The sequence below is a fragment of the Triturus cristatus genome, chromosome 6 (assembly GCF_964204655.1).
Source record: "Triturus cristatus chromosome 6, aTriCri1.1, whole genome shotgun sequence".
In the NCBI taxonomy this organism is placed as follows: domain Eukaryota; kingdom Metazoa; phylum Chordata; class Amphibia; order Caudata; family Salamandridae; genus Triturus; species Triturus cristatus.
Window position 1 is genome coordinate 1,722,827,648 of NC_140589.1, and position 19,260 is coordinate 1,722,846,907.

Sequence of the window (19,260 nt, forward strand, 5' to 3'; positions counted from 1 at the left end):
CAGTATTGAAGGGAAATTATATCCCCAATTTAAAACGTGCCATAGTGCGTGTTTGCACACGTCACCTCAGGCCCCGTCCCCTCCCTTCACCACTGTGTAAACGCGCCCTGTGGCTGTTCTAAGTTGAGAGATTAAGTCCCCCTGAATCCTAAGGGTCCCTAGGGTCAAACTAGACCACTAGGTACCTCCAGTAAGCGCCACAGAGCTGCGTTGCAGAGAGGTGTAAAAAGGGGCTTGGCCTCAGAACACCTGGCTGCAGCGCAGCTCCCTGGCGCATACTGGAGATGCCTGTTGGGGGCGCGTTTGCAGAGTGCTGCACGGAGGGGGCATGGCCTCCGGCACGATGCCAGTCTTTTATTTATTTTAGTTTTTTAAGAAGGGGGGCTGTTTGGTTCCCCTTCTTATTCTAATTTATTGGCCCTGATGACCCCATCCCCCAGGGCCAGTCTCCTAATTATATTTTTTTGACCCCAATCCCCACTGTTTTTTATTATTTTAAAAAAATATATATTTATAGACACACCTAGGACATGCTGGACAAACCGTACGTACCTATCACCATGACGATTTGCGTGATATTCATTAAAAGGCGACTATGCATGCAATGAATCCACGTGGAATGTATTTACACCACTAGTGAAGCTCTGACATGTCTGATGCCCTACCGTGCCTAATCCTGGTAGACACCCTTGTCGTTTATTTATACAAACATGGGTAGCTATTGACGGGCACATTTAATACACATGCACACCAAGCCATTCAAAGGGGATTCGACAAAAATTCGACCAAAACTATGCAAGAAACCCCCCTCACGGTTAATAAAACACACATCCACTGCCGGATGTGTAATACTTTTTATTTTACTCTCTGGAAAGGGGACGAACATCACTTGAGAGTCACAGCGTGCTCCTGACAGAGCCCAATGCTGTGTTACACCCACCATTGCCTGCCGAGTGCCACACACCTCTGTGTTGTATTCCACTAGCTAGTGCATATGCTATGACACTCTCTAGCCCATGTGCACTGTAACACCACCCCGTGAATATGTCATGCCACACTTGTCTTCGCACGGGTTATATTGCCCCATCTAACGTGCCTTTCTCGATGCCTATGTTATAACGCACAGTGCTATGCCATAAATATTACAATCTGGGATCCATATCTTTGTCACAGTGCATATGCAACGTTACACTCCCCAGCACATATTTTATATTACAACTTTAGAGACTAGTTAGGTTACACAACACTGCCCTGTGCATATTACACTCCAAGGCGCATATCGCATAGCACGCGCTAGTGCCTGTGCTATCTCGCGCTCTCCCATGAATCTGTCATTGCGCACAATGTATTGCATATTATATTTCACGCCCGGTTCATCTTATATCACACTTTTTGGTGCATAGTTTATACCATACTCTATATCTAGTTTTCATTTTCAATCGTGCTCTCAGGACTATGTTCTATATAACACTGTGTTCACCTACCCTTTTCACGCGCATTACATTTTGCGATAGGGGGTGGAGGGTCAGGGGGTGTTTCTGCCAAGTGAGCCCGGAGTCACAGTCACAAACGTCCTCTTCTTCCTGAATAAAAGTGAGATTATGCTGCATACTTGTTCATATTTTAAGTAGTTCGCACAGACACAATGTTTTAAAAACAATAAAGTTCCTAATACCCGCCTTCTCTGAACAGTTAGCTTGCTGCCCCATCCCCTTCCTCCCTATCCTCTGTTGTGTGAATCCATGGACTAGCCTCCTTCCTCCTGCCATGCATGGTCTGATGTGCTGCCACTGCCCTCAATTTAGTATGATGTACCAGTCCACTCCTCCTGCCCTCCATTGCCCAATTCTATGCCCCATCATTGACCTCCTGCTTAAACTCTGTGCTTAGCTTGCTGCCCCTATTCTCCTTCCCCCTGCCCTCCGATGTCTTTGTGCATGCCCCTGCTCTATCCTTTCTGCCCACCATGTCCCATGGACCTGCCACTCCTATCTACTCTGAGTGTTCTGTTGAGCTGCCACTCCCCTCCCACCTGCCTAGCATTGTCAGATGACTGTAACCTGTCCCTGCCACCTCCACCCTGCCTGTCCACATGCCATGCCCCTATCCTCTTCCTCCTGTCCTACATGGTCCATTGTACTGCCACACCCTTCTGCCCTCCCTGGTCTGTTGTGCTGCAACTGCTCCTCCTGCCTGCCCCGTGTGGTCTGTTGTGAGGTCCCTTCCCCTGAACTTTCTTGTCTGTGCACAGGTCCTGACCCTTCCTTCTATCCTCCATCGTCCTTTGTGCATGCCCCTCCACCCTCCTTCTTGCCCATCATAGCCATTGTGCTGCCACTAACCCTCCCACTTGCCATGCATGGTCTTCTGTGCTGCCATGGCCCCTCCCACCTTCCCTGTGTGGTCAGTTAGCTGCCCCTGACCCCCTCCCACCTTCCCTCCATGGTCTGTGTGTATGCCATCACAGTCTCACTGTTGCTCTTCATGGTGTGTCTTGCTTCTAGTGCCCATCCTGCCTGACCTCCATGGCTATCTTGCTGCTCCTGCCCTGCCCCCTTGCCCCCAGCCCTACTCCCTCCCTCCTGGCTTGTCTGTTCCATTGTAATGCCCCTGATCCGTCCCTCCTGCCCTTTATGGTCTGTTATACTGCAGCTTTCTCTCCTGTCTGTCCATTATGGTCAGCTAGCTACCATTGCCTCTTGCCCCTCTGTTCTCTGTTGTCCATGTGCATGGTCCTGTCCCCTCCCTCTTGCTTTCTATGGATTGTTGTGCTGCACTCCCGTCCTGCATGCCCTGTGTGGTGTATTGTGCTGCTGCAAACCCTGATGCCTGCCCTGCAGGGTCAGTTTGGTGCACCTCTCCATGTCCCTCCTGTCCTCTGTTATCCAAGTCCATGTCCGTCCATGTGCATGGTCCTGTCCCCTCCCTCTTGCTTTCTATGGATTGTTGTGCTGCACTCCCGTCCTGCATGCCCTGTGTGGTGTATTGTGCTGCTGCAAACCCTGATGCCTGCCCTGCAGGGTCAGTTTGGTGCACCTCTCCATGTCCCTCCTGTCCTCTGTTATCCAAGTCCATGTCCCTATCCCATTTCCTTCCATGATCCAATGTACCATACTTGCGAACATTTTGAACTTGGTAAGAGGGAGATTTTGAAAAAAAACTGGGGTATTGATTTTCCCCTTTGAGTTACATTGAAAAAGAGGATATTGTAGACAGGAGACAGATCAAATAAAGCCCATTTGAGCTTAAAAACATTGGACGTTTCCTGGCTGAATCGGGTCTGTTGGCATGTATGGTTGTACTACCATTGCCTCTTCCTTCTGCCCACAATGGTCTATTACATTGCCACAGCCTTGAAGGAGGGTAGATTTTGTATCACAGGGGGCCCCTGGCCCGTTCTGTCCACACCTGAAGTATGAGACCCTTGTCCTTGCCCTGCCAGCTGCATTTGTAGGCCGTATTAAATTGACCAGCGGGCCCTGTGTTGCTATATAATTATCCTGAGACATCCTTACCACTCAGCCAGCATAAAACCCCTGTGTAGGCCCTTCTGTTCAATATGTAGGCCTCTTTGTTAAATTGACCATAGCTCTGCAATTTTAGTGTATAGCAGTCTGAAGGCAGGTCTGCGAGGCCTTCTGATCCAAACTAGTAGCCCCCACCCTACCCGAGTGCTCCGTGCTCGGTATCAAAGTTCAACATCCCCCTGAAGCTGTCGACATACAGTAGGCTGCATCCTGGACTGGTACTTGCTTCCTGCGCAGGTTTCCCGCTTTTAAGGAAGTGGCAACCGCAGAGCGTCAAGTTAGGAGAACTGAGGAGATTTTATACATGAATATATTGAATTCCCGTACAATACCCATTATTTTCTGCTTGCTCTATGGAACTTACGATAAGCGATTGGCCTGAGAGACTGACCTTTTCACCCAGTCCATTGTCAGCATTAAGTGGGTAAATGACGAAATGTCTGGTAAAATCTGCAGACGAAGCTTTTGGGTAGCATACGTAGGTAGATGTAGCGTGCAAAGGAGCCCACAAAATGATATAAAAAGGGAGCACCCACAGATATCGACGGACTACCTCGCCGTCTGTATGTAGGTTAACAGGCAGTGCAGGTTTTCCCCAAGAGCTGGGAGCTCTTGTCTTCCTTTGCTTAAAATGTCTTGCTCTGCTTTGCTTGAAGTATCTTATTCTATTTTACCTATATGAAATGTCATGTTATGTTTAACCATTGTTCTCTTTACTTTTGCATTTAAAAGATTTTGTATTGTAATTGCAGGAATGCTTGCTCTAAGAGTAAACGTGAGTGTTCCTAGGTAACATTTTCCTTGGTGTAACTTGTTTCTCATGATGCATTTATAGATGTGTTTTCTCTCTCTCTCTGTCAGTACATTAATTGAGATACAGAGAATATTATGACAGCTGTATGATTATCTGGATTCTGTATTTTGTACTTTATGTCTCTATTCTGCGGTTTCTTTGAAGTTGCATCTTCTCATTAAACTGCCATTGTATTCTGCCTCCAATTCCATGTCTCATATGTCTGTTTTCTTCATTTTTGGAGCAAGCGTTCCTAGGCACCCCGGCTCAAATTAAGGTGCCCCTTTTGTCCCTGACTCACTCTCCTGCTCAGTTCTGTGGTGGCTCCCGGGGATCTGGGCACCGCCCCTAGCTTCCTTGACCCGTAATAGATCTTCCCTCCAACAGCCTCTCTTGCAAGTCCTGTATTGTTGGTTTGTTGCCCCTGCCCCTCTTTCCACTGCCCTCCATAGTCTGTTGTGCTTCCACAGCCCTTCCTGCCTGCTCAGTGTGGTTAAATTGTTGCCTTTGCACCCTCCTACCTGCCTTCAATTTTCAGAGTCCGTGCCCCTGGCCTCTGCCTCTCAACAGTATCCTAATGAACACCTAGATTGCTAACATTCTATATTTATTACAAAAGTGTGGAACGCCTGACATCATCTTGATGTAATCAAAACTGTAATACCTAGAGCATTTCCTTTAGAAATTACATATATGAGAGGGTCTTATTGGCATCAAAATTATGGTTAGTGCTCTAAAAGACTAAAATAAGGACATATTTTCTGAGTTTTCAAATAGCGACAAAGCACTTTTAAATTATTTGTTATCTTTATGTTTTTTTATCCAGTTGACCACTTGATTAAATGTTGCACTTAGGGGAGAGGATGTGGTGTTACTTCCAGAACTGCAGACTTTGCAACTGGGGAACCAGGTTGAAGTTTCTGCTTCAGCTCGACATTCTGTGATTCTGGTCAAATCACTTAGTCTCCCCATGTCTACAACCAAAATGAATTTGTTCTTGTGTGATGTAACCAATGCTCATGTAAAGCACTCCAATACCTGACAAGTCTGCACTATATAACACTGCAAAAACACAAAATAATAAGTGTTTTGCACACTTCTGTCATTGGGCTATATTTGGGCTACATCTGGGTGATTTTGGGCTACATTTGGGCTCTTTTGTCTCCGGTGGCCATCTTGGGAGATTTATTTGTTATGAAGTTTCCTAATTTCCTCATGTACTGCAGTCTCCTCAGTAGGAAATGCTTTCAGTTTTTTACTTTGATTCCATCATGAAGGTATTCAGATATGTCACACATTTGCCATAAATTCTGAATGTTAGCACTCTAGTTGCTCATTAGATCACTGTAGTAAAACTACTGCACCATGGAAGTCTGCTCCTGGTATTAAAAGTGCATGTTTCAGTCTGCATGTCAGAATTTTTTAATGAAATAGAAGAGGATTTGAGAAGTCACTCAAAATGTGCCCTCATTTTCTTTCTTCAGCATTAATCATAATTTCTATGGCAAAATGAACCTCCTCATTGTGTTCCTTTTTAAATTAAATGTTTTAAGTGTTACCAGTTTATTCCAATCAAGATGGCTTCAGGTGTGCCTTACTTTTGTCATAATGAAGACAGTAAGCGCTCCAGTTGTTTTTAAGAACATTCTGGGACATTCTGTCATTGGGCTATACTTGGGCTACATCTGGGTGATATTTGGGCTACATTTGGGCTCTTTTGTCTCTGGTGGCCATCTTGGGAGACTTATTTGTTATGAAGTTTCCTAATTTCCTCATTTACTGCAGTCTCCTCAGTAGGAAATACTTTCAGTTTTTTACTTTGATTCCATCAAGAAGGCATTCAGATGTGTCACACATTTGCCATAAATTCAGAATGTTAGCACTCTTTTTGCTCATTAGATCACTGTAGTAAAGCTACTGCTCACCAGGGAAAACGGCTGCTGGTATTGAAAGTGCATGTTTCAGTCTCCATGTCAGAATTTTTTAATGAAATAGAAGAGGATTTGAGAAGTCACTCAAAATGTGCCCTAATTTTTCTTTCTGCAGCACTAATCATACTTTTTATGGAAAAATGAACCCCCTCATTTTGTTCCTTTTTAAATTAAATGTTTTAAGAGTTACCACTTTAATCCAAGCAAGATGGCTTCAGGTGTGCCATACGTTTATCATAAGTAGGACTGTTAGCGCTCTAGTAGTTCTTTGGAACACTCTGGGAAGCTGCAGTAGAACACAAAGGAATCAACTGACAGTCTCTGCCCTTGTTGGATGTACATGTTTTACTGAGAATGTCAGACTTCATTCTCACATGACTGAGAAAGATAATGTGAATTTACAGAAAATAAGCTCTCAGTTTAGCCTATAGATCACCTTCCAAACCTCTGTGGTAAAAGCATGAGAAAATATTTTTCTCTCAATCATGATATCCCAGCAGAAGGCTTTTTCACATGGTGAAATCACCTTAGAACATACCACAATTCCTAAAATGAGTATGGTACCATCAATAAATGATTTATAATGTAACTAAAGTCTTAAAACCTTCTATTAACTGCAATGCTTTTTAATGAGGTGCTATCATGTATATTGGTCCCAAGATGGCTGCCAACACTTCTTGGATGAAGTGCTGACAGCCAATCAGATCTCAGGATGAGATGTGTGGTTAGGCTCCGCCCACATATATATATGCTTTTAAATGCTATTTTCTCAGGAAATACTGAACAGATTTACACCAGACCTGCAAAAGGCACTTCCTTGACCTTATGGCTACCTCTCTGCCAAATTTCAAGTAATTCTGTTCAGCCGTTCGGGCTGTAGCTGTGTCTAAAGGTCCTATGGAAAAATGCATGGGGAAAACGCGTTTTGGGACCCCCCTTTTTTCTCGGCCCCTGCTTGACGAATCCCCCCGAGACTTTCAGGGTAGGAGCGGAGCGTAGCGCCCCACCTATTTTGAAAATTTCGCGAGGATTCGTCGACCGGCGCCAAAGTTATTCCAAATAGAATGTTGCGGATTTCCTATGGAAACAGGGTCCTAACTATATCTACCTACTGGCGACCGCCAGTAGGTAATATATATATATATATATATATATATATTTTTTTTTTTTTAAACACATTGTTATTAAGTTTCTTCCATACTAATAGGGCAAAGCCCAGCATGGATAAGACATACAAAATTCAAGAGGTACAGTACATATGTAACATCCACATGGCCTACAAAATAAACAACCAAACATAATACAAACAGCACCAAACACCCTTGTGCATTATTACACATACATTAAAAATCAATGCCCAGTCACAGAAACAGCACGTTACATAGGGGAGTTGCTAACCACCAATCGTTCAACAGGGTCACTGGAGGCAGATTGTGACAATGGGGGGAGATCTATACCTCTGTATGTCGCCCAGCGGGCCCAAATCTTCCCGTGCTTCTGTGGGCACCCCCTCGCCTGAAACACCACCAGTTCAGTCGTCATACATCTGTCCAAGGCCTTCTTCCAATTGGACACACTGGGTGGAGAGGGGTCTTTCCAGTGCTGTGCTATGTCATGTTTGGCTATGGTAAGGCCAAGAAACAGGTGCTGTTTGTAACGGTTCCTGCCAATGTTATCCGTGCCATGCAAGAGTACCAGTCTAGGATCCAGCGGGACAGTCCACGCCAGGACCCGACCTAGGCAAGATACCACACTAGTCCAGAATGGCTGTATCACCCCACAGCTCCACACTGTATGCAAGAAGGAGCCCTCCTCTGAGCTACAGTGGAGGCACATAGGGGACTGATTTGCACCCATTTTCCACAGCCGATAACGAGTGTAATACACCCGGTGGAGGTACTTGAACTGAATGAGCCTATATCTTGCAGACACCACCGTGTAACGGGGGCTAGCCAAGGCTTCGTCCAAGTCGTCATCTGTGAGGGCCGGCAGATCAGCCTCCCATGCTGTTCTAGTTTTAAGGATAGTCGTCCTAGTGTGAGTATCAAGTGTCTGATATAGTCGCCTAATTTTGTGGTCCCCAATGTCCCCCATCAGTAGGTGCCCCTCTAGCGGATTAAATTCAGGCAAAGCCTCCAGACGGTGTGACTGGGGAGCAAGGGCATGCCGAAGCTGTAGATAATGAAGAAACTGCGATTTATGGAGGTCAAAATCCACCTCCGCCCCTGAAATGATTTAAGGGTAGTGCCCCTCATGACATCTCCAAACGTGGAGATCCCGATGAGGTTCCATTTGCGGAAACCGCCGAGCGCTGCAACTGGCCGGAGAAAGATACCATGCCATAGGGGAGTGGAGCGGGTAAATCTACCCCATCAGCCCATGGACCGAACCGTCCACCGCCAGATTCGAATGACCGTCTGGCATGCCGGTGGCAGGGTGTCCAGGGACGTATTACTATACAGGAGATGTAGCAAGGGGGTACCGGGCAAAGCGATCCGCTCGACTGTGTAGGCCGGGTCCAACTGTGATATTTAATATCTTTTTAATGTTCTTGCTTAGTCCAGTGCAGTGCAGCTGTTGACCAGAGGGCCGCATGCAGAATGGCTACCCGGTCACTGTAATTTAAGATTTTTGCTATGATTGCCTGTGGTGGAGCACCTGGTGGCGGTCCGCAAGTGAGTGTCCTATGCACCGTTTCAGTCGCAAACATCGGTAATAGATGGGGGGGCGTAGTTCATGTACAATCCATTGGTAGAGGAACTTCTCGGGTGATGTACAACTCAACAGGTTTTGGGAACTCAAGGAACAAGAGTTATTCTTATGAGAACGGCCCTCCTGCATCCTCCATCCTGTGTTCGAGAATCTCCTTCAGGGTCTGAAGTGGGGCCCATATTTTCTTCTTCAGGGTCGTGGTGTCAGTGTTTCATTCTGCATTTGCTGTAACACATCCGCTATTTTCCTGAGATCTGAACAGAGGAGGTTAACTTTGTGACCCTCGCCCCTCTATTTCGGATTCTAGGGAGCCTCTGGTATTTTGTATGGCCAGGGGGTGATCTCTCCGAGTAGGTTCTTTTTGCTGCTTCACGGGGTGCTCCGTTGCCGCACCTATCTGGCGGGTTTGGCCCTGTGGCATGGTATACTGCGAGATTGAATGAATGATTTTAATTGGATTTGGTTATGCTTCCTTTCCCATCGTGAACAAAGTCTCTGCAGGAGCCACGTAAATGATCAGCTGGCAACACGCTACCTGGCTAGCATTCCGGTCCAAAACATCTACGGTGGCAGAGCTCAGCAGGCCTATCCTAAAACTTAAATTAACTATTTAAGAGAATCTTATTAGTGTGTGATGGTATTCGTGATCACATTGGGATTATTCGTATTACCCAGATAAGCGAAATAGTAAAGGAGATAGCCCCAAGAGGTTCTACCAAATAATGAGTGCTTCCAAGGCAAGGTGTATGTTGGATAATGCATACCGTGAGATTAATGATATCAAGGTACGTTAGCAAGGAGATAAAAGATAAAAGAGAGGAAAAACAAGAGAGAAGGAGAAAACTAGAAGGGAGGAACAGCGATTGGTAGAAAGTACTAAAAGTGAGGAGATGAAAGGAGAGAAGAAAGGGGTGTAGCAAGAGAAGTAGGGAGGTTACAGGAGACTGGGAGAAGGGAGACCAGATAAGTGGAAAAAGGTGAAGAGGTTGAAAGAAGACGGGAGAAAAGGGAGTACAAGGGAGGACAAAGAAGGTCATATAACCTTGATCAACTATTATCAAAGTTCCGGTTAGTATTCTAAGTGCATTACTTTAGTGAAAAATGTTATAAGGAGATAGATGCATTACATTAGTTTTATAGGTTATTAGGGTCATACCTCAGCAGGTAACAATGTTTTGTTTAGGTTAGGCCTTCTTTAAGTCTGTGCCACTAGTAGAATCTAGACAATAGTTAGTTAATGTGCATCAAAAGATTTGCTTTGTCTCGATGCTACATTAAAATTGCTTGACATAGTGATGATTTACAGTAGTTAGCCACTGTTATGGGCTGTATGATTTTTATTTTATCTTGCCATGTATCTGAAATGTCTTAAAAAAGCAAAACAATTGTTTAGATCTCATGCATCCCTTCTAAATTGTTTTTATATTGTCTATACTTGTGTCTGTGAATTAATTAAAAAAGTAAATTAGCCACTTGAACATAAGCAGTACCAGTTCCCTTGCCTATCTTGTGATTAACTTGTAACATATTCTGGATGTGGCGGCTGGTATAGTATGTCAAATACGCTAGCCCGTTCTTCAGCCTATTTGCTATGAACGGAGTACATTTTGGCACGAACGTTATATGCGGTACAAACACCAAGGATCTCACTGGGTCAAAAACTATGCAGAGAAAAAGCTCCAATCTTCCGAATTAAATTAAAAGTTTGATATATATATTTTAAATATTTGTTTGTGAACTCAATCAAATATTTCATCATTTGTGTATTTGATAAATGCTTGTTTCTGTATTTTGTGGTGTATTGTTTTTCTGTTCGAGTCTTTGGGAATGCTTAGGCTGGGGTCCCCAGCTTTCAGTAATAATTAAGTGGGGGCTCACAGAAGACAAAAGGTTAAGAACCCTGTGGCTAGACCATTGCAGGCAATGATGTTGCAAGCATATCCTTAAACACTGTGGTTTTAAGGTGTTCACTACACTTGAGGTATTTTCGTTGACATCCTGGAGTTGGTGCTAGCTCATTCCACAGGCAGAAACCCAGAGTTTTGAAAATGTTTCCTTCATAAGTAGTTTGTTATGGCTTGCTTTGAAGAATTGGATCTAAACATTTTAATACCTTAAGCTGGATGCTTTCATGTACTGGGAAACTGTGTAGGGGGTTCACACACATTCTGGTGGCCTGATTTTGGAGACTTTACAATTTTTTGAACTATGACTAGGTTAGGGCCATCTTCAATTGCTACAGTAGTTCAACCTCAGTGCTTTACATCCTGATAAATGCAGTAATTTTAAGAGAGTAATTATCAGAAAGTAAATGATGGCTATTTGGGGCATTTGCTGTCTTCTTACAAGGTTAAGCATGATGGCTATGAGTGAATCATGGTTTCTTCTGATTAGAAGTACATCCACAAGAACTTTTTATATTTAAGCTTTTATTTATTTATATTTTTTGGGGACGATCACATTTTCTGAAGTAATAAAATATAATCAAAATACTTGTATGTTCAGATGATGTAACAGCATAATTTACCAGTTTTCAATCGCTTAGCACGTATCCTCTTTCATTACCTCTTTTCCTGATTGCTATTTCGCATTCCAGCAGGGTATGTGTGCTCCATTGGCAGCACATTTTGTTTAAAACCAGCTTTATTCCGCTCTTGTTGAAAAATACAAACTTGAGTGCGTGCAGACTCGAGCAACATGCCCCATACTGTCTGTAGCCATTGATCATCCTATGACACCTTGTAAGTGTATAACCAGAAATAGAATAACATTACATTTGCAGTGTTCTAGACAGTAAATTCTGATCACATGTTCATGCAGGAAAATCAGCAAGACTGGTAACTGTAGGGGAGTTGATTCCTCAAGACCCAACTAGGAGAAACTACCCATCCATGGGAATTCAGGTCGGCAGGAGGTGGAGTTGGATCTGACAGCGCATTCTTGATGCCCTCCACCACAGAAGTTTCCTAATAGCTTATTAAATCCTCTTGTAGCTAACCTAATAATCATAATACAGTATCAAGGGCAACAAAAACATTGGTACGGTATTTAAAGAACTTCCAGGTTTTCATTGCGTCTAAAGTCTGTGTTGTCGATATTAAAACAATATATAAACGTACACACCTATCCTTACCATAGATATAGAGTTTGATGCTTTTTATTCCTTTCTACTGTTCTGTACTTGCCCTTAGTTTCTTAGATAGCCCATAATGAAAGACCACAAATTAGCCAACCTTATTATACTGAATCATGGCAAGTGAAAATAATATACCCCATTCTTCATGCTGACTCTCTTATTGTGTTCCAAATTTGCTATCAAAAGGGAACACATTGTATGATTTTAAAAAAAAATTGTTTGTTAGTTTGCATGAGGGATTTAAGGATGTTCAAATGCTATGTGGCTTCTTCTGTGTAAAACCTAATTACTTGCTAATCACTTATATATTTTAACGTTTCCTATGTTAGAAAACATTTTCCCTCTGTTACCATAACTTACTGATTGAGAAACATGAATATGTTCCTTCACTTGACAGAAATGTGGCTTTTCAGAGTTGTACTCCTGGCAGAGAGAAAGGAAAACCAAGAAAGAATTTTGTCTCCATGATGGACCTCCATATGCTAATGGCGATCCACATGTCGGCCATGCATTAAATAAGGTAATTTAATTCATGCTTTTTACCATGGTGTTCTTTTGTCCGACACCTCATCCACCTATGAAGAGACAAGACATGTGCTATGTACTAAACCAGAAATTGCTTTATAAAACCTACTAACATTACTCTTGGAGTAAGGTCTGTATTGCTCTGTATGTGTACAGATGTTTGTTACTTTCTAGCGGTCTTTTGTTTATACATGATGTTGTGGCATCATTTTAGTAAACTTAAATACTCATATTGATTGCTTATTTAGAATCCATATAAAGACCATAAATTACAATTTGTGCAATCTGGCAGCCTGCAGACGCTACATGTAAAGTTTGCAGGCTGCCGAATCAAGATCCAAGGAAAGACTCAAAAATTGCAATGGAGGATCTCCTCCCAAATTAAATGGCATAATACCTATGTGATGAAATATGGATTCTTCAATTTGAATCATTGAGACATTAATCAACTATTAAGAAAAAGGACCTATAGGAAAATGAGATCATAGAAAGACATGTGGGACACAATATAGACATTATTGAACTTTACCAGAGATAACAAATATAAACCTTTATGATGCGACTTAACCCAAAACACGTGTTGGCTGCAGTTGTCAACAGTGTAATGTGACACTTTAATGAACTGTAAGAAGTTATTTGACATAAGAATCATTTGAAAATCCTAAAGTTTGAATAAAGATGATGGAATATACAAATTAACTGGATTGGTGTGAATATATATAGGCTCTAAATGAGCAATAAATGCATAATTTTCTTTACACTGAATGAATGACATCAGAGGGTGCGTATGTCCTTGAGGGAGAGAGTGCCAGGCCTTTCTGAAACCCACTTATCTTTTTGTTACTGATGTGGTAGTATGTTTCTCTTTCCCATACTTCTACTATGTAATATTTTGCTAAACCATCGTATTATATTTTCTCATTTGTATTTCATGTACCAATCACTTTTTTTAATCACAGTATCGACGTCTTTCCTACGTAAAGCGCTCAGTCCTGGATTCTGGTCCATGCTGTATAAAATTGCTAATAATCAAACTCTTTATTTTTCAGGTTTTATGGTTTAGATCTCTTTATTGAATTTTCAACTTGCAAAAAGGTTCAGCAATACTCCAACCGCTGTTTGCTATACTCACTTTCTTAACATATGGCCTGACTGGCCACCTAATGCTCGTCAATGGCATATCAAAATATCATGAGACAGTGCATACAGGACCATAAAAGGAACCTTATTAAAGGCCCTTCCTCTCCCCCCCCCCCCCCCCCCCCCCCCACACTCCTGTCCCTTGTCCACCAAATGAAAGCTCTAAACTGTTACTCGGGTCTCCTCAGTTGAGCCCATATGTTCCTGTTCAATTTGCTGTGGGGCGGAAAGGCGCAACAGTCGAAGATACCGGGGACACGTGACCTCCCTAAATTCAGAAGCTAGAAGAGACAGGAAAGGCTGCCATAGTTCATGGATCCCTTCCCTGCCATCGTCAAAGTCAATTCCTCCATTCCCAAGACATGCCACAGGCGGTATAGCCAGCCTGTAAAAGTCGGTTTGTGAGGGGATGCACCAGTGTGTAAGTATGTTTTGTATTGCAGAGCCTAGCGCAATCGCCATCAAGCGGCCCCTATGGGATCTTGGCGGGTAGGTCAAGGGATTCGGAAAGCCCAGGAGAACATACGCCGGGAAACGTGGTATTTCTGTGTCGAAATGTTTATCCACTTCGTCCAGGACCTGGTTCCAGTATGACTGAAGATGTACGCATTCCCATAGCAAGTGTACTAGGATACCCACAGCTCCACAACCCCTCCAGCACGTCGCTCCTTGGGTGGGATCTATTAAATGAAGGCGCTCTGTTGTATAGTACCAGTAGGTAACTAGTTTTGTAAGAGTTTCCGTCAGCCCCATGTGATATGCTGAGTGACGAGCCCTATAGTACACCCCTTCCCATTCTTTGTGACTCAATGCTCTCCCTAGTTCTTTTTCCCATCTCGCCCGACCAGGGTTATACATATGTACCTTCGTGGTGTGTAGCATTTTGTACATATCTGAAATCAATTTTTTGTCTGAAGTGAGGGTAATGAGCCTCCGTTCGTAGGCGGAAAGGTATCTGCTGGCATCCGGTTTAACCTGGGTATGAAGCGCCCAATGCCGTATCTGGAGATAGCGGAGCCGCTCAGTTTCAGGCAGTCCGTATTCCTGCTTGACTTGCCGGAACGGTATAACCCCATCTGCATCAAACATATGGCATAGGGAGCGGCACCCCGAGGCTCTCCAGTTTGCTTGCAAAGGCTACCGCGTCTGTACCGGGTTGACAGTTCGGGTTGTCTAACAGTGGTGTGAGCGGGGAGGGTGATGTAGTGAGAGCGTGTTTAATGTTAGTGTGATCCCACGCTTCAAGGGTAGCTCGGGTGATATGATATGTGTGTAAATTAAGAGGTCTGTGTTGCTTCCGGAGGAAGGGAATGTCATGCAAAGGTCTGGCTGCCATCGGACTCCCATCTACTCCATTCGACCAGATGACGCAATTGGGCTGGTAATATAGCCAAAGGTCAGGAATCCCAAGTCCCCCTTCTTTCGGTGGGAGCGACGCCAATGCTTGCTTGAGTCGCGGTTTGCGGCCATTCCATATGAATTGTGCCAGGTCAGATTGTGTTTGGCGTATCCACCCTTGGGGCGGCCGGAGAGGTATAGTCCAGAATAGGTATAGGATCTGGGGTAGGATGGTCATTTTGACCGTTGCTGTTTTGCCAAGCCAGGAGAGAGGATAGTGTTTCCACTGGCCAAGCTCCCTGCGGATCTTCTGCCTCAGGTGTGCGTAATTAGCCGATACAACGCCCAGCAGGGAAGGAGCTAGCAGGATCCCTAAATATGAAATTGTGTTGGTCGCCCTTTGAATGGGGTGAAGGCCCTGCAAGTGTGTGCAGGTAGAGTGTGCTAGGGAGACGTCAAGGGCTACTGACTTGTCCATGTTTACCTTAAACCCCGAGGCCTGTGTAAAGGTCTCAAGATCCGCCAAACATGCTGGCAGCGCAATTCTGGGGTTGGACAACGAGATCAGGTCGGTGTCCACGTAGAGACTTATCTTGTGGGTGTAACCCGCCAAATTTAATCCCGGTAATCAATGGATTGTGGCGGATCCTTTGTGCTAGGTGTTCCATGTAGAACGCGAAAAGAAGGGGTGACAGGGGGCACCCTTGCCTTGTGCCCCTTTCTAGAGGGAAGCAGGAAGAGGCGTGACCATTCACGCGGACTGTGGCTGTGGGAAACTTATAACAATTCAAGATGCATGTGCGTAACCTTTCTCCCAACCCCACCCTTTCCAGAACTTGCTCCAGATAAGGCCAATGGACCCTATTGAAGGCCTTCTCGGCATCGATAGTGAGCATCATGTATTCGCCTGTGTGCGCGTGGCTTTCTCAATGAGGTGTAAGGCCCGTTTTGTGTTGTCTGAAGTTTGGCGCTCCGGGATAAAGCCCGCCTGGTCTGGGTCTATGAGGCCAGGCATGTGGGGTGCAAGGCGGGCAGCTAGGATCCCCGTGTACAATTTAAGATCGATATTAAGAATGGAAATGGGGCGATAGGCCCGCAAGTGGTCTTATCTTTCCCTGGTTTAGGGATAACTACTATGGAGGCTTCTAGCATATCTCCAGGGATAGCTCCGGGTTCAGCGAATGAATTAAAAATCTGGGTAAGGAGCGGTGCAACCTGGGCACAAAATGTCTTATAAAAAATGGCGGAGAAGCCATCTGGCCCAGGGGCCTTAGCCGGTTTGAGGCGTGCGATGGCGGCGACCACCTCCTCAACCCTAAAATCTCTGTCGAGGTGGTCAGCTTGAGCTCTGGTCAGAGCTGGCAGGTCCACCGACTCAAGGAAGGCGGCCCCATCTGAATTGGACATCGGCGCGCCAGCGTAAAGGCGGGCATAAAAGTCCCGAAACGCCTCAGCAATCTCCGGGTCCTCCGAGACTCGCCTACCTACTCCCCCCTGGATCTCCCGGACCCTGTGTCGCTGTCGGGTCTCGCGTTGATGCATTTGCTCTAACTCCCTGTTTTATTAAGTGAGTTCATCCCTCTTGTGCCTGCGCTCTGTATTCTCTGCTGCTGCGAGAGCTATCAATTCCCCCCCTTATGACCGCTTAGAATGCTGCCCACTGAGTAGCGAGGGTAGTATCCTCATTAGCATTATGGGAGATGTAATCTGTTATGGAGCATCGTATATGGTCCACCACCACTACCCTGTGTAAAAGGGTGTCTCGGAGGCTCCACGTCCGCACAGGAAGTTGTGTGGGTGGGTGGGAGGGCGAGGGTGATGATGACTGGTGCGTGGTCGGAGAGTGAGGCAACCCCTATCTCCACCCCTGTCGCCATCGTCTGGATGGGTGCAGATGCCAGCAGATAGTCCAGCCTAGCATAGGTTTGATGTGCACTGGAATAATAGGAGTATTCCCGACTGAGGGGGTGAAAGCTGCGCCACAAATCCCGCAGGCCCAGATTATGTAAGCGGGCCAATCCCTCCACGACAGCGCCCCGGTGTTAGTAGTACGTTGGCCTGATCTGTCCATAGTGTTATCAAAAACTAAGTTCAGGTCGCCCCCCAAGAGGATTCTGCGGTCCGTCGTGGCTGTTGCTTCAGTGAGAACTGTGTATAAAAATTGCTCTTGCCCTTCGTTGGGGGCGTCCATGGAGCCAACGGTGAATGTCAGGCCGCCCAGTGCAAATCGATAAGTGAGCAGTCTACCCTTGATTTCGGCTTCTTTATGTAGAACTTCCCCTTTGAACCTCTAGTCAACTAAAATGGCTACGCCAGCAGATTTAGTGGGACCGGAGGAGAACAGTTGAGTCGGGAACTTGCGGGACCTGAGGCGATGACAGTCTCTAGCAAGGAGGTGCGTCTCACGTAGTAAGCAAATGTCTGCATTTGCATTTTCTAAACATGACAGGACTGCTTTACGTTTCACAGGGTTATTAAGGCCCCGCACGTTCAAGGTGAGCACTTTAAGTGTAGTAGAAGGCATTTAGGGGTTCGGAGAGACTGCGAGTATGCATAAGATCTGGGGTCTGGTACTACAGGGGCGTGTGGTGGGTAGTGAATCTGAAGCGCCATGGTTGCATGGACCTATGTAATCTAAAAAAAACGGGTGGACAAGGACCCCCAGAAACCCAACAAAATAATCCCCGAAAAAGTCCGTAATGAAACCCACAAAGAAAGGCAAAAGTGAACTAGAAAAGTAACAAAAGACGTGTCGTAGTCCATCATCTTCCTATGATCAGAGAGAACTTTCCATGGGGAACAAGTCGTGGCCAGTGACGCCCCCTCCCCCTCCCGCTAGGCTCGTCTAGCATATGCGGACCCATCAGGAAACTTAGGTGCATTATGATAAAGTCAACCAGAATGTGTCTTTGCTAGCTCTGCCGGCAGTGTCTCCAACACTGCTTTCTGACCTTTGGAAATTTCGTCTGGGTTCGGTCTTTTCCGCCGGCGTCGCCGGCCCTGTTGCTTCCATCGGGGCTTAGTCATCGGTGCCAGGTGCGGGCCCTTTGTCACTGCTCTCGTCTGCCGGGGGATCTATTCCTAGAAGGCGACCGGCCTCCACGAGGGAACAGAGCTGAAACAGCTTGCCATCCATGCGAAAAATCAGGCGAAACGGGTGGCCCCAACTGTATGCGATGTCGCGTTGGCGAACGTATGAGATAACTGGTCGAAAGAGCCTTCTTTTGTGAAGTGTCAGGGCGGCAAGGTCCTGGTACAGGACCGGGGGTCTGGCCACGGAATGTCAATGGATGCATCTGCCGGGCCTTCCGCAGGATCTCCTCTTTGGTCTGAAAATCTTGCACACAGACTAAGATGTTGGATGGTGGAGCCTTGCCCAGGTGCAGTGGTCCCACCCTGTGCGCCCTGTCCAGTACTAGGTCTGTGTCGAGTGGGTTTCCCAGAACGTGATTGAATAGCTCTCTGGCGTATTTGAAGATGTTGCCCGCCTCTTCATCAGTTTTAACCCCTCTGATCCTAATATTGTGGCGTCGAGAGCGGTTTTCTACATCCTCAAGGTGGGACTGGAGGTTCACCTGCTGATCGTGGATGTGAATAACTTATTGTTGTAGCGTCGACATCTCCGCCTCTCGCCTGTCAGTCTTTTCCTCTAGTTCAACAACCCTTTCGCCGATGCCGTCCATGTCTCGACGGACCTCTTTGATTTCCGCTGTGAGGTCCTGTTTAAGTGTTTGCAGATCCTCACGCAGGGTCTTGAACAGGGATTCAAGGAAGGCCTTGGTGATCGCTTCCCCTCCTTCAGCACCCATAGAGTCTGCCGCCTCCGAGCTCAGTGGAGTATCTCCAGTTTTCTGGCCGCTTTGGGCCTTTGCAAATAGGCCCTTGAGGGTTTTGTCCCTCCGACTGCGGGAGGTGGACATGCTATGTATGGGCGAGAGGCCGCAGCAGGCTTCAAAGAGCCCCGCGCCTCGCTTTGGTAGGGGGGCCCTTGGAGTAAACGTCCGCTGTACAACTTTGCACAACAGCGTCGAGCCTCTAGTCGCCCAAAAGACCCACTCTAGCGGCAAAGTGCCAGGCCTCTCACGCAGCCCCCATTGGTGGTCAGGTACTATCGCAGCGACACTCTAGGTCTCCACGTGCTCCTCGGTATTGAGAGTG

At 45.7% G+C, this 19,260-nt stretch overlaps 1 protein-coding gene across 1 annotated transcript in view; it reads left to right on the top strand.

The window, feature by feature from the left end:
* IARS2 (isoleucyl-tRNA synthetase 2, mitochondrial) overlaps positions 1 to 19,260 on the top strand; it is a 551,921-nt gene that overhangs the window by 27,950 nt on the left and 504,711 nt on the right. Inside the window, exon 2 of the mRNA XM_085612944.1 lies at positions 12,497 to 12,619. Within this exon, the coding sequence (XP_085469070.1) occupies positions 12,497 to 12,619 (123 nt within the window). The remainder of the gene's footprint in view (positions 1 to 12,496; positions 12,620 to 19,260) is intronic.